The sequence below is a fragment of the Ipomoea nil genome, unplaced genomic scaffold, assembly GCF_001879475.1.
Source record: "Ipomoea nil cultivar Tokyo-kokei standard unplaced genomic scaffold, Asagao_1.1 scaffold1834, whole genome shotgun sequence".
NCBI lineage: Eukaryota > Viridiplantae > Streptophyta > Magnoliopsida > Solanales > Convolvulaceae > Ipomoea > Ipomoea nil.
The window spans coordinates 2,354,135-2,368,169 of NW_017618262.1; the positions used below are offsets into that span (position 1 = coordinate 2,354,135).

Here is a 14,035-nt window from a genome sequence, read left to right on the forward strand (position 1 = left end):
ACCTTCCGGCAAAATTTCTGGAAAAAAAAAAAAAAAAAAAAAAAGTGACCGGCGAAATTTTCGGCAAAAAAGTGACCGGCGGCGACCATTCGTCGGTCGCCGGTCACTTTTTTTTTTGCCGGAAGGTGGCCTGAACCCTAATGACCTGTGATAGCAGGTCATTAACTTGTTTTTGGGCTTCATTGCACATAAATGAATTGTTGATATGTGTAATTGCACATTTAAAAAGTTTAGGTGTCTAATTGACTTTTAAGCTAAAGTTCGAGGGCCTATTTGACCCTTTTTCCAAAAATAAATAAATAAAAAAAATCACAAACTGTACTGTTGTGTTATTGCTCTTACTTAAATGCCCCCAACATAACACCATCTATCCATATTTGAAATTTCTCTTATCTGCAACACGCCACAGCATACTATCTACGCATTATTTACTCTATCAGCGCAGCTTCAAAATCTTCAGCTATTTATACTTCCCTTTCTCTCCTCTCATCACATCTTTTCTCCTCCGATCCTTCCACTTCTACAATGGAGTTGGGCAGTGCTCTTCACTTTCTGGACAACAGAGCCATTCTTGTCACCGGCGCCACTGGCTTCTTAGCAAAAAGTACATAGTACACTATATATCTAAACTCCAATCTCTCTCTCTCTCTCCCTTTCTCTCTCTCTCTCTCTCTCTCTCTCTCTCTATATATATATATATATATATATATATATATATATATATATATATATATATATATATATTTGTTGTCAAACAACGTACGGTTGATCGGCGACCGAGTCTTCGATGCCGATCCTTTTAGAGTTTCGGATATGATATCGTTGTTGTTTGTTATATATATGGATGCAGTTTTTGTGGAGAAAATACTGAGAGTTCAGCCAAATGTGAAGAAACTGTATCTTCTCCTTAGAGCTGCAGATACCGCCGCCGCCGTACAGCGTTTCAACTCCGAGGTACACACTCATCCTACATTAGTTCTGTCCGATCAAGCGTTTATCACTGCGTCAGAAATTATACTGAAGATTCAATTTTATTTTCACATTTTTAAGAGGTAATTAAGGTGCTAGACTCGATCCTTAAGTCTCCGCCCAACAATCCCCTACTCACCTGTAGGTGAACAAGCTCACCTATAGAATAGAGGCAAATTATACAATGGACCAAGGTTTATTTTTAATTGTGGGTTGTTGTCCGAATAACCTTCAAAGTATGTGTCTATAGTTTCACATATTATGTACCTGTAGTTAACCGTTTATGTGCATGTAAATAACTGTAGACACATAATATGTTAAATACATAATATTTTAACAACATATTATGTATTTACATTTAACATATTATGTATCTATAGTTAATATGTTATCTATTCTTAATTTATTACAGGCACATAAGCTATTAACTGTAAGTATAGAATATGACAATGTAGACACATAATTTCTAAACCAAGATTCACAATGCAAAATAAATCATGGTCCATGGTTAAGTATGACAATTTACCTCGTCCTTGACGGAGACGAGATGGGAGAAATTTTTTGGAAACGGGAATGGGGACGGAAATGTAAGTAATTTCCCGTCGGGGACGAGAATATCCCTCCTGCCTCACTAGTCCCCAAATAATTTTTATAAATAAATAAATATATATATATATATATATATATATATATATATATATATATATAATTATAAAAATTAAGACTTATATTTTTAGTTTTTAAAATTAAAAATTACACTAATTTAATATTTTGACTAAGAATTTGATCGCGAATGATACTATTTTAAATTCTCCGTCAAAAATAGGGAGTTTTTGAAACGAGGACGGAGAGTATACTCCCGGCCCCGCCCCAGTTGCCATCCCACCATGGTATAATAATTGTAGAATAGATACATCGTTCATACAATGCTCCTTCCAATATTTCTTCAATTGTCTTTTACCATAAACTTATCAACAACCTACATACTACGTACCATGCCTGCATTTATTGATTGCTCGTACTGATCCAAGATATATACGCCGTAATTAATTACAAATTCATAAAGTAAAGTTTTTTCGTACCCTACTAGTATTCAATTCGCATTGAATAAAGCAACCTCAATTGTTGAGGTTTTTTCTATTCTTTCCAAAGGTTAAATCTCAACTCCAAGAGCTCCCACACTCCGACTCGACAGAGCATCTAGGAGTATCCACATATGTGGATTATGCTCGATTTTTAAGAAAAGAAGAGTCAACATGGGGGAGAAAGAGGGTGAGAGATCATTTTTGCAGAAATGTGGGACCCACAGCAGAAATGCACCAATCGTGACAGTCTCGAATAGCTGTCATCTTGTCACACTTGTGCCCAGCGGGCACGTGCACTGCACACAATGAGCCCTTCACTTTAAAAAGTTGCTTCTAAATATTTATAAAAGAAAATAACCTTAAAGTTGTGGATCAGGTAATGGCAAAAGACTTGTTTAAAGTTGTGAAACACAAGTATGGAGAAGAAGAGCTGAATTCCCTAATTTCGTCAAAAATAATTGTTGTGGGCGGTGACATTACGTACCAAAATTTGGGCATAAAGGACACCAATTTGCTGGACCAAATGTGGAGGGAAGTAGATGTTGTGGTTAACCTAGCTGCAACTACCAGTTTTGATGAAAGGTATGTTCCAACATATTTTTTATTTTTTATTATCCCCAAAATATTGTAACATTTTTATAAATAATTATTTTTTTTAAAAAAAAGTGTTTTCTTTCCTAATTAATGTTTTACAGATACGATGTTGCCATGGGGATTAATACAATGGGACCTAAACACATACTAGACTTCGCCAAGAAATGTCAAAATTTAAGGATTCTTCTCCACGTATCCACTGGTTAGTGCTAATCAAGATGCATGCACATTTTTATTTTGTGGAATTGCAAGAATTTTTTATCTATATTTTGTGGAATTGCAAGAATTTTTTATCTATTTGTGACGATCACAAGGAGGTAAAACCAATATCTGTTTCGACTAAAATCAAAAAGGTCAATAGGTTATTCTCATTGGAATTATACATGAAACCTTGCGGTTATTGAGTTAACCGTCCAACCAATTTACCCCAAATATCTACTTTTTAAGGTGATGAGAAAAACTTGTAACCAACTTAGGATATTTTATGGGTAAATTCTGCCTTGTGACCCTAGCCGACAAAGACCAACTTGTCCCAAATATTTGCTTTTTTAGATGACAATGAAAACACGCAACCACTACCCGAGAGTGTGCAGTGAGTAAGCTTCACCTCGTGATCCTAGCCGGCAAAGACTAACTTGCCCCAAATATTTGCTTTTTTAGGTGACAATGGAAACCCGCAACCACTACCCGAGAGTATATGTGCACTGGGTAAACTCTGCATTGTGACCCTAACCGACAAATAGTCACAATGAATAAGTCAATCTATGTTGTCCATAACTAACCGACTCAAACCAAAAAAAAAGACAATAGGTCATTCTCATAAGAAGTCAAACTCTTAACTCGATGGTTACTAAATCAACAGTCTGACTAATTTCACTGTAATTGACCCAAATATCTAATCTTTTTTTTTATTATTATTAAATATGTTGTAGAGTAGTTAGGGTCAATTATTGGGTGAACCAGGTTTGTGAATTGGGTGTGAGCTGTAGGTATGTACCACACATGTTAGTAGTACCTCTTTGTTATTTCTTTTTTTGCATCAAGAGAGATTTCACTATCTATGATTCACATAATATTTAATAATGTTGGAGATGAATTGGGTAACGTAAATTTTAATTATTATTTAAATATGTTCAGCCTACGTGTCTGGTGAAAAGGAGGGGTTGATACAGGAGACTCCATACCAAATGGGTGAAACACTGAATGGAAAATGTGGGTTGGACATTGAGAGAGAGAAGAAGATGATTGAAGAAACTCTGAAAAACCTCAGAGCTGAGAATGCTTCTGAGAAATCCATTTCCTCAGCCATGAAAGAACTGGGCATCCAAAGGTACTATACTGTCTTTTTTTGAAGTATAAATAATATCCAGTACAATCACATATTATCATACTTAGGTTATCTTTGTTGCCGTTAATGTACAATCCAACTATCAACTTAGCCTTTTAGTTGAGATAGAGCACGGTCACACTTTCAATATATATAATTTAAAAAAAAAAAAAAAAAAAAAGCTGCCAAATGGTTAGTTATGTGACTCATTGATTGAATGAATGAAAAGTCAAAAGACAAAAAAGCAGAGTGAATCATTCCCTACTGTTGAGGATACTGTGGTTAATGATGATGGTTGTTGCGTGACATTTATTGATGTTTTGTTGCCCATAAATGGAGTGTTTGGTTGGATTGAAAAAGAACTCGGTGTTGTAAAAATTTATATATCCTCGTGTGAATATGCATAATTATACGTTCTAATTATACAACAAAGAAGAGAGAAGAAGAAGACCGGAACTCCAGAAAAAAATTCTCATTAGATCACCGCTATCCAATGATCCTAAAAAAATAAGATAATGGCTACCAAAATATATATTTTACAATATTCGGAATAATTAAAATTTCTAAAATTTGATGAAACATGATTATTGGGAGTTTTTTTTTCAATGAAATTTGAATTCTTTAAATTTGTGAAAAATGCACTTTCCTTTGGTATTTCAATTCCAAAGTCATTGCGGAAAATTGTAACATTATGAGACAAAAATACTTTTATACATCTTTTGTTAATTATTATTGTGTAAATGCATGGTAGTTTTAATACACATTATTCTTTAAACTAATATTTCCACAAGACAAAGAATAAAATTAATATTAATATTTCAAATAATTTGTTTTCCACATAATTTAAATTATATTCCTAAAATTTTGTTGTTTTTTTTTTCACAAACCAAACCGGCGTTAATGAAGTTGGCCACAATTACACACTGTATTTATGGCGATACCTAAAACCTACCGTACAGGATAACTTGGGGATTAGTTGTTTGTCAGGGGATAAGTCTTTCTATAGGATTCATTCAAATTGAATTTAAAATTTTGAGTAAATTTGATTAATTATTGATTTAAATATTTTAAATTATATAAATTCTGTATGATAAAATAGTTAACCTATAAGTCAATTTTGACTTATTTGACCACTATTAACTTTTTAAGTGTTTGGTTAATTAGCTTTTTGTAACTCCAAAATGCTAAAATTAAAAAAAAAAAAACTGTCCAAAGTAACTTTTTCAAATAACTTTTTGAAAAAGGAATTTATACCAAACAGCTATCAACTAACTAATTTACCAAAAACCTTTCTATAATCAGCTAATGTTATCAATTAGTTATACCCTCTAACAAACTCAATCAGCTAACAGCTATCAACTAACAACCATTTATCAAACAAGGCCATAATGTATATAAATATAAATTTTGTTCGAATATTAAATTTCAAAAATATGATCTAAAATCTCCAAACATCACCGAACCATGTTGATATCCACCCATTTTTCATTCTACTTTGCTAGAATTGTGATGGTTGTGACACTAATTACATTTCTCTAATGAATACCAAAGAGCAAGGACATATGGATGGCCAAACACTTATGTATTCACAAAGGCCATGGGAGAGATGCTTTTGGGGAAGTTAAAAGATAATGTGCCTCTTGTTATTATACGGCCTACTATCATAACCAGCACTTACAAAGAACCCTTCCCTGGTTGGGTGGAAGGGATCAGGTACCCAATCATCCACTCTGTTCAACTTTTTTTTTTCTTATTATTATGACATCATAATTGATTTATTTTGTTGCAAAATATAATATATGCAGAACCATTGATAGCATAGCAGTTGCTTATGGTAAAGGAAGACTAACATGCTTCCTTGGTGATCCTAAAACCATTATAGATGTGGTGAGTGAGTGACCTATCTCTAATATAAAGCATGAAACTTTCACTTCTAAAGAAACTAAAATCAAGGTAACTTATCAGTTATCAACAAGTATAATATATTATATAACTTTATAAGTATATTGAAATTACAGATCCCAGCTGATATGGTGGTGAATGCAATGATAGTAGCAATGGTTGGGCATGCAGATGAAAGAGGGTGTGAGAGAATATACCATGTGGGATCGTCGGTATCTAACCCATTGGAGCTCCCGTGGATACAGGATTTTGGGTACCGACACTTCTCCAAGCATCCATGGATAGGCAAGGATGGAAAGCCTGTTATCGTCGGGAAGGTGACTGTGTTAAGCACCATGGCTAGCTTCCAAACATACATGGCCATTCATTATCTACTCCCTTTGAAGGTTTTTCCTTCTTTCTTTCTTCTTTCTTTCAGTAACCACATTAAGTTTCAACTAATGTGCAATCAAATCCTATGAGAGAGACATACTATCTTTATTGTCAACCCCTATGAGATAGACATTCTATTGTTCCCAACATTTCAGTGAATTTATTTGACAAATTATAAGTAAGAGTCCTATATAGAAACTCAAAGTTTGTTAAATAAACTCATAAAACACTAGGGACACTAGTCTCATATAAGGAAAAGAAACCAACTGAGCTAGCCTTATGGGGCTAGCTCAGTTGGTTCAACCGAGTGTACAGGTAAGGGTGAGAACCTGAGGATTGATGAGATGACTCGTCATTTACCTCCTTGGATTAGTCTGCCATAAGCTAAGATATCTAGGGGGTGTTTGGTAAATGACTGTTAGCTGATTGGGTTAGTGGGTTTGACTAGTTGATAGCATTAGCTGATTGTAGAAAAGTGTTTGGTAAATTAGCTATTAGTTGTTAGCTGATTACATACAAAATGACTTTCTCAAAAAGCTTATCGAAAAAGCTAATTTGAACAGCTTTTTGAATTTTAGCATTTTGGAGCAATAAGTTGTTACAAAAAACTAATTAATCAAAAACTCATATTGATTGTTTAACCAAGTCAGAAAGCTAATAGTGGTCAAATAAGCCAAAATTGACTGATAGGCTAACTATTTTACCAAACAGGGCCTTAATGTATCAAAAAGAATGAAAAGGAAATCAAATTTCATACTAACCTCAACCTGTCATTTAAGCTTTTTTATCGAGTGACCGAGTCTATAACTATGGTATAACTCAAGGACCGATATATCATTTTCCTCCTTTGATTTGCATCCATGGTTGTACTTTACAGGGGTTGGAGATAGTGAACACTGCATGTTGTCAGTATTTCCAGAGTATATACCATGAGATGGATAGGAAAATCAAGTTTGTGTTGAAGCTGGTAGACCTATATCGACCCTACTTATTCTTCAAGGGACTGTAAGTACTTAAACATTTAATTTAATTAATCATGTTTTTTTTTTAATTACTCTTCACAAGAAAATTAAACTGGAATGAATTTTGTGCACAGATATGATGATATGAACACAGAAAAATTGAGAAGAGCAGCAAAAGAAGGGGGCATCGAGACTGATTTGTTCTACTTTGACCCAAAAGTAATCTGCTGGGATGATTACTTCGTGAAGACCCACATTCCTGGATTAGTAAAACACGTTTTCAAGTGATTTACATTAATCCTAAGTCAATCATTATTTACTATGAATCTTAGTACTGGGAAGCTGTATTCTTAATTAACTTGCATACTATTCTGTTTTTTTGTTCTACACTTGTACTGTACCCTCTGTATGTTACCAAACTGTATTAATATATATTGAGTGTTACTCGTATTATATAACTATGTAAAATATTAAAAATTATGTGAAAACACATAAAAAACTGACACAAACATCTACTTGTGTGAGCATCATATCTAAGGTTTTTTCATGTGAATATCAGATTACAAGAGTCTAAGGTTGCAGACAGGTGAATATCAAGATCTTTCTTTTCTCTTACGGGCTAATAATTCAGGCTTATTACTACCATTGCTAGAAGAATCAGAACTCCTGTTTAATATATTTGAATCTGAATTCGGGAACTGATCACTGCTAGGAATTTCACTGGTTTCAGAAGTTTCTAGACTTACATGTACTTTATTCGAGTCCTTGCAGTCGGGTCTCGTGATGCAGAGCCAAGCACTTGAAGACTTGTCATCAGTTTCGCTTGCTACGGGCACATGCCAAGATCCTTTCTCTGATTCCTGAAACACAAGACACTGCTATGTCACGATTTGGAACCTCAGTGTGTGCAATCATTATAGGATCTGTTTTTCTTATGGGTAATCTCAGAAGTATATATTTGGTAAAACAAAGATAGGACAGCGAGATGGAACGTTATCTATATTTGGTAATTTATCAAAAATTATCATTTTTCATAACACAGGTGATAACAATCATTTATTTTAACGAACAGAGATGTTTCTCCTTCCTGAAGCATGAACCAGCTACATTGAATCGAAAAAAAAAAAAAAAAAAAAAAAAAAAAAATGAAAGCCACGATGAATAAATATGAAAATACCTGGATGACAACAGAAAATGACGGTGGCATCAAAAGCTCCAGGTGACCTTTCACAAAGGTGTACCTTACCTACAAAATAGGTTCCAAGATTACATTAAACATGCTCTTTTTTCCTATTTAGAGGAATGCATTTATCAAAGGGACGAAACAACATTAGATTAATATCCAAGTAGTATCCAACAACTATAAGAGGAATAACTAAGTTGGTTTTCCTTGACTTTCCTAGACCATAGTTTCACCACAACCAAGTCAAGAGTATTATGTTGTTTTAGTGCACTTCAGAAAAGGCACAACAAAAGCAAGTTCCAGTATACTTCATAATTAGTAGCATAGTTCATTTATACTAAGAAAAATCGTCCATAACACTATAAAGCTATAGCACAACTATGGCAGTTCATTTCAGGAAAGAAGGAATAATCAGAAAATCTCAACACTAGTGTTCAGTGGAAGAGGAAAACGAACTTAAAGAAATATGCCAACCTGATGTCTTTCTTTCCATCTGATAAAGAAATTGCTACCCAAAAGCTCAAAAATGTGATCTCTCATTTCGTCATTTGTCACAAGCAAACACTTGGATTTCACAGCAGCAAAAAGCCAGTACCTAAATTGTAGTGACCATATCCATAAGCATATCATTACAGAGATATAAAACCAATGCTAAGGTATATAGCTCTATAATTACATCAGCAGACAAATGTGCCAAAAGAGGATGTCGTTTCTAAAATAAAAGGTCAGCAATCAAATTGAAAGGAATATTGGAAACAATACAGATGTAACTACAATCTGTAGAACTTAGAAATGGAGTGCAAAGACAAAAGTTACACTATATGGAGCTACTGAGTCAATTGAATGAAAAGACAATGGATCAAAAATGAAGTACCAATCATCATTCGATCCATAAGGTGTTGCATAAAGCACTCCTTCGTCTATCCATTTCTCAACGAGCTCTCTATGGCTAGCATTCTCAAGAAGTGCCCGAACACGTTTCGTGTGCAAGATAACAAGGGGCCATTTCTTACTCCTATTATGCAAATCTTCAACAACTGCAACAAGCTGCTCTATTGCAAATTAGGAATAGAACAAAGTTAGTAATAACTTTAAAATCAAATAGAACAAAAATTCGCAAAGCAATGACAATTCAAAGATTCATGACCTGGGAAATACTAAAGCCACCCTCAGCAAAATTTTGTTGATAAAGCCCAATATTTGCTCCATCCACTACAGCTTCGTAGTCAGAATGTTTTTCCAGCCAATCCTTCACAAAACATCAGGAAAATGATGAAAAACATGACAAGTAAATGTGTAATAGAATTCAAAAACATCATAACTGATCCAGTGAGAGCACCATCTGAGGCATAAAATACAGAACGATCATTTCTTTCCAGAAAACCTATATGCATTTCTTCTCCAAAATGCACATTAAGATGCTTCTCTCACCTGAAACTCTTTAAAGCTGGACTGTGACTCCCTTTCCATGGCTAAGGATGCAACCAACTGCGAAAACATTTCTGTTTCTGCCTTGTCAATGTCAACGCAAACCAACTGCTCTGAACAAGTGTGGCACAGCCCATCTGAAGCAATATTTGACCTCTGCACAACCCAATTACCCTTCCCAAGCCATCCAAGTCCATGCCACCCTCCCCCGTTCCTCAAAAGCATTTCTTTCACCTGTCTTGCATCCCAGTCTAGTAAACCCACCTCACATGCCTCTTCCCCTCCAAACCACCTCTCAATTATCTCTGCTGTCGCCTTGCTGACTCCCCTGACAGCCATTCTCAACTTGTGCAAATATTTATAAACATCCTCTTGCCTCCCTTTCTCCAAGCTCACCTTAAGGATAACATAAACAAAACAAAAATAATAATAAGAAGATCAACAGCATACATTGGCTGATATTTTATATATTTATTTATCTGTTCTAAATGTATTCCTTAGACTAGCTTTGTTATAACTTCCTGCTACTTCTCCTCACTTGTATACTATTTATAGTCTGCTGATCTTTCATTAATAAATACAATTTCTCCATAACCTTACATACATTACCTCATAAAACTACCAATTAACAAGTGTATCAACCAATTTTTAACAACAAACAACATAAAGACAGAATTATTAATTTTTTTTGTAACAGTGCATAGAAGAGGTTAGTTACTAACCTCAACTTAAATAGATAATTTGATATATGGCAATACTCTAACATCAACAATATACCAAAATGCAAACCGCTATACTCACCTTTAACAAAGCGGAAAGCTCAGGCTCCTCAAGTTGCAGGCCAATAGAGACCATATGCTCCTCCACTTCATAGGCCTTATCAGCATCCCCATTCCGGCAAAAGCAAAAGAGGGCCGGCCCATAGGTCCTGAGCCTTCCGGCGTTCCCTACCCCTCTTGCGAGCTTGAACGCGGCCTCGCCATCGTTATTAGCGGCAGCCAGCCGAGCAACAGAGGTGGCGGTAGCCTCATTGGGGGCGGCATCGCCGGAAACCATCTTTTCGTATACACGGAGGCCGAATTCGATTGCGGCCTGCTTGGTATCCGGGTTGGAGACGGCGTTGGAGCAGACGTAGAGTAACGAGTTGAAGTGCTGGTTGGTTAGGCGGATTGAGGAGTGTGCGGAGTCGTAGAGGGAGATGGCAGCGGCGAGGTCTTTGTTTTTGGAGCACTGGTCGAGGCTCAAACGGAACTGCATCTCCGGTGTCACAATCTTCTTCTTCTTCTTACATCTTTGGTTGTCGCCGGAGGTGTTCATGGCAGTTGCGGCGGTGGAGCGGCCTGTTTTGGCGAATCGGAGTGGGGTTTAGCGGCGAGCTTGAAGAGATGCGGCACTGCGGCGGTGACTTTCCTACAGAGTAATTTTAAAACAGAGCGAATTACTTTATTAGTCCCTCACAAGTACAGTGATTTCCACTTTAGTCCCATAAATATTATTTTTTGTCTATTTCATCCTTCCTAGATTCTTCATTTCAATTTTTTTTCTTGACCTTAACGGTAGGAAGCACATTTAATCCAGTACCATACTCAGCATTTGTTATATCGTGCACCAGGATGCACGAAGCATTTGTTTTGCCCATACTCCCATTCGCATCGAGTCCAGGGACAAGTGTTGGTCATACTGGTTTTTCCATACAAGATAGAGGTTCGAACTTCCAACCTCTCTTGCAAGAGTGTACAGCCATTATAGCTAACCAAGCGGGTTATTCTCAATTTCAATTTAGACATCATAATAATAATATTTTTTCTCTTCATAGAAACAACTTTACCAAAATACACTTATCGACAAGGTTACATGTTCGACTCTCATTAGAAGTTGTCTATTGACCTTCTTGACTTAAGCATGTTAGTTATGAGTAGGATCACAAAGCAGAAATTATCCCGTGCAAACCTCAAATAGTAATTACATATTTCTTTCATCATTTTAAAACAATAATGTTTTTAATAGCATAAACAAAAAATCAGATAACAAACGATAGAGAATGCAATTATTTGTATACTAGAAGCAATCCCAATCAAGTTAGTCAACGTGGGAGCTGTCTATTAGTATCCTTAGTTTAAATCGATCAGCTGCTAAGGGCATTCCATATTTATCAGCATATGCATTGATATCTAATAATCTAGTCATATAGTGAGCTTGGATTCAACAGATTCAACTATAGCCTTGTACAGATAAACACACAAGCAAATTGCACATACAAAAGATGCCATCCTATTCAAATGATATTAGTTTTCAGCCAAACTCACAGAAAGATTATGAAAGAGGCACAAAGCAAACATCTTTTCAGTCTTGCAATCTTCTTGGAACTACAAAGGTCATAAAATTCTCAGCAATTTGATGCCATTTCTCAGCAACTTGCAGATAAAAGGACATCCTGCAATACTAATTTCATCTCAAACTAATAAACAAAAGGGAGGAATCTATATTTAACTTTCCTAGAGTACTCCAAATATCTCTCACCAAAGGTCTCTACCATCAACACTTCCTCTAATTCGGCCTTTTGACCATAGTACACCAAGCAAACTGCAACGGTGAAGAGAGTGCTCAGAGGTGCCCTCAACGCGATGCAATAAGTAGCAAACAGGAGCATGGTTGACGCATAAATGGGATGGCGAACAAACCGATAAGGCCCAAACTGCACAACTGCAGTGGGCACCACAACCTTTTCCGAATAATTGGCTAAGTACAATGTTGAATGATACTGCATGAACAGTGTCATGATGATCAAACCCCAGACACCAGCATTGCTCCAGCCACCAGGAATGAGATGCAATTCTGGTCCTTCGAATGCTGCAATCCAATGCCCAACCGTAACCCCAGCACCGAATAACAGCTTCTGCCAATTAGGAAGGCTAATGTCCCACTTGGGATCGTGCTCTCTGGGGAAGAAATCACCATATAGACGCTTCCGAACACTCACATTGAAGAAAAAGAAGTAATGGTACACAAAAAAGAACACAAATGGCCACCCTTCGAGGAATCCATTGAAGTGAGCAGGTGGGACTAATGTCAGCCAAGTAAACGCAGAAGTAACAATAGCAAGTTGCTCAAACACATTGGCATCACCGCGCAAATGTTTGTTAAGGCAATAAAACCCATACACTGCAATCACAATCGCCGCCATCCATGGCCAGAACAGCCAAGTCCAGCTAAAATACATCCAGAAGAATGGGTTGAACACTGCACTCACAATCCACTTCGGCACTGCAATTGCAATTGCAATCACCACAGACCACTTGCACAAATCAAAAGGGGTCAGCTGAGAAAAGTTCGATTTTATCAATTCCCCAGAGTGATTTTTCAGGCTTTCCAAGAACAAGGCCAGCTGAGAAAAGCTCGATTTTATCGATTCCACAGAGTGATTTCTCATGCTATTCAAGAACGGGGTCAGCTCAGAAATGTTTGATTTTATCGATTCCACAGAGAGATTTCTCAGGCTATTCCCGAACACGTTCCCATCATCAGACTTTGCAGATGAGTGTGAACCGGAGCATTTCAATGGCAGAAAAGAAAAACGTTCAGAGGGTCTCCGTAATGATAGAGAAGAACTCAGATAGGTCTTGCTGAGCTTGAAGCATGCATTGGAGTGTAAATTCTTCGCTGGAAAAGTGCCTTCCAGGTGTTTGTGACAATGTCTGAAAGAAACTGAATTGCCGTTCGGCAGGAAAACACCAAAAGGCAATACCTTTGAGCCGGCCAAAACGGGACACGATACCATGGCTGGATTTCAAAAGCGAGAGCTCGGAGAAGCGCAATCCTACAGAGTATATATCAAATTAACTCTTTTTGCAGAGAGAGGGTGCCATAACCTCGGGTCATTTAGGAAAGTATTAGATTGAAGAAATGAAGATTGAACAAGTAGAAACAGAATCGGCAGAGAGATTATGAGAGAACAGAAAAAAGAAAAAAAAAATCTGAGTATATGAAATTCTAGAAGGAACTGGCAGCTAAAATGCACTTTGAATCTGGCTTGAATACTCTGTTCGATAATACTAATCTCTGGTGGCATTTTAGTAATTACATTGAAGATTTAAATTGCTAACCGTTTACCTTCCGCGACGTCGTTCCATATAGTATATATATCTTATTTATCATTTGAAATAAGGTTCAAATTAGTCATTGAACGTAATCTGAAAGTGCACTTCGATCACTA

The 14,035-nt window shown here is 36.3% G+C and overlaps 3 protein-coding genes across 5 annotated transcripts; 1 reads left to right on the top strand and 2 right to left on the bottom strand.

The window, feature by feature from the left end:
• Positions 1-374: 374 nt before the first annotated feature.
• On the top strand, positions 375-7,666 carry LOC109192998 (alcohol-forming fatty acyl-CoA reductase-like). Its single transcript, XM_019343747.1, has 10 exons — positions 375-604; positions 851-954; positions 2,431-2,636; positions 2,750-2,850; positions 3,786-3,978; positions 5,527-5,688; positions 5,781-5,862; positions 5,994-6,263; positions 7,127-7,254; positions 7,346-7,666. The coding sequence occupies exons 1-10, from the start codon at positions 526-528 to the stop codon at positions 7,497-7,499; spliced, it is 1,479 nt and encodes a 492-aa protein (XP_019199292.1). The 5' UTR covers positions 375-525; the 3' UTR covers positions 7,500-7,666.
• Positions 6,240-12,217, bottom strand: LOC109192997 (proteinaceous RNase P 2). 3 transcript variants are annotated; one of them, XM_019343746.1, is made up of 9 exons: positions 12,129-12,217; positions 10,624-11,232; positions 9,826-10,218; positions 9,542-9,643; positions 9,269-9,441; positions 8,869-8,989; positions 8,389-8,457; positions 7,958-8,071; positions 6,240-6,332 (listed from the first exon to the last, which is right to left on the bottom strand). In XM_019343746.1, exons 2-9 carry the CDS (start codon positions 11,137-11,139, stop codon positions 6,315-6,317), a joined length of 1,506 nt encoding a protein of 501 aa, XP_019199291.1. In that variant the 5' UTR covers positions 11,140-11,232; positions 12,129-12,217; the 3' UTR covers positions 6,240-6,314. The 3 variants fall into 3 exon arrangements, with proteins under 3 accessions (XP_019199291.1, XP_019199288.1, XP_019199289.1); XM_019343743.1 differs by lacking the exon at positions 6,240-6,332 and having other exon boundaries at positions 7,667-8,071; XM_019343744.1 differs by lacking the exons at positions 6,240-6,332; positions 12,129-12,217 and having other exon boundaries at positions 7,667-8,071; positions 10,624-11,307.
• Positions 11,998-13,885, bottom strand: LOC109192999. Its single transcript, XM_019343748.1, has one exon. It carries the CDS (start codon positions 13,598-13,600, stop codon positions 12,281-12,283), a length of 1,320 nt encoding a protein of 439 aa, XP_019199293.1. The 5' UTR covers positions 13,601-13,885; the 3' UTR covers positions 11,998-12,280.
• Positions 13,886-14,035: the final 150 nt, after the last annotated feature.

Excerpts from the sequence above, each read along its gene's own strand:
- LOC109192998 (XM_019343747.1), top strand. The coding sequence starts at position 526 with ATGGAGTTGGGCAGTGCTCTTCACTTTCTGGACAACAGAGCCATTCTT. Across the intron at positions 2,851-3,785 it reads TCTTCTCCACGTATCCACTG|CCTACGTGTCTGGTGAAAAG; the intron begins GTTAGTGCTAAT and ends AAATATGTTCAG. Across the intron at positions 5,863-5,993 it reads CTAAAACCATTATAGATGTG|ATCCCAGCTGATATGGTGGT; the intron begins GTGAGTGAGTGA and ends TTGAAATTACAG.
- LOC109192997 (XM_019343743.1), bottom strand. The coding sequence starts at position 11,139 with ATGAACACCTCCGGCGACAACCAAAGATGTAAGAAGAAGAAGAAGATT. Across the intron at positions 8,990-9,268 it reads TATGGATCGAATGATGATTG|GTACTGGCTTTTTGCTGCTG; the intron begins GTACTTCATTTT and ends ACTACAATTTAG. Across the intron at positions 8,458-8,868 it reads GATGGAAAGAAAGACATCAG|GTAAGGTACACCTTTGTGAA; the intron begins GTTGGCATATTT and ends CCTATTTTGTAG.
- LOC109192999 (XM_019343748.1), bottom strand. The coding sequence starts at position 13,600 with ATGGTATCGTGTCCCGTTTTGGCCGGCTCAAAGGTATTGCCTTTTGGT.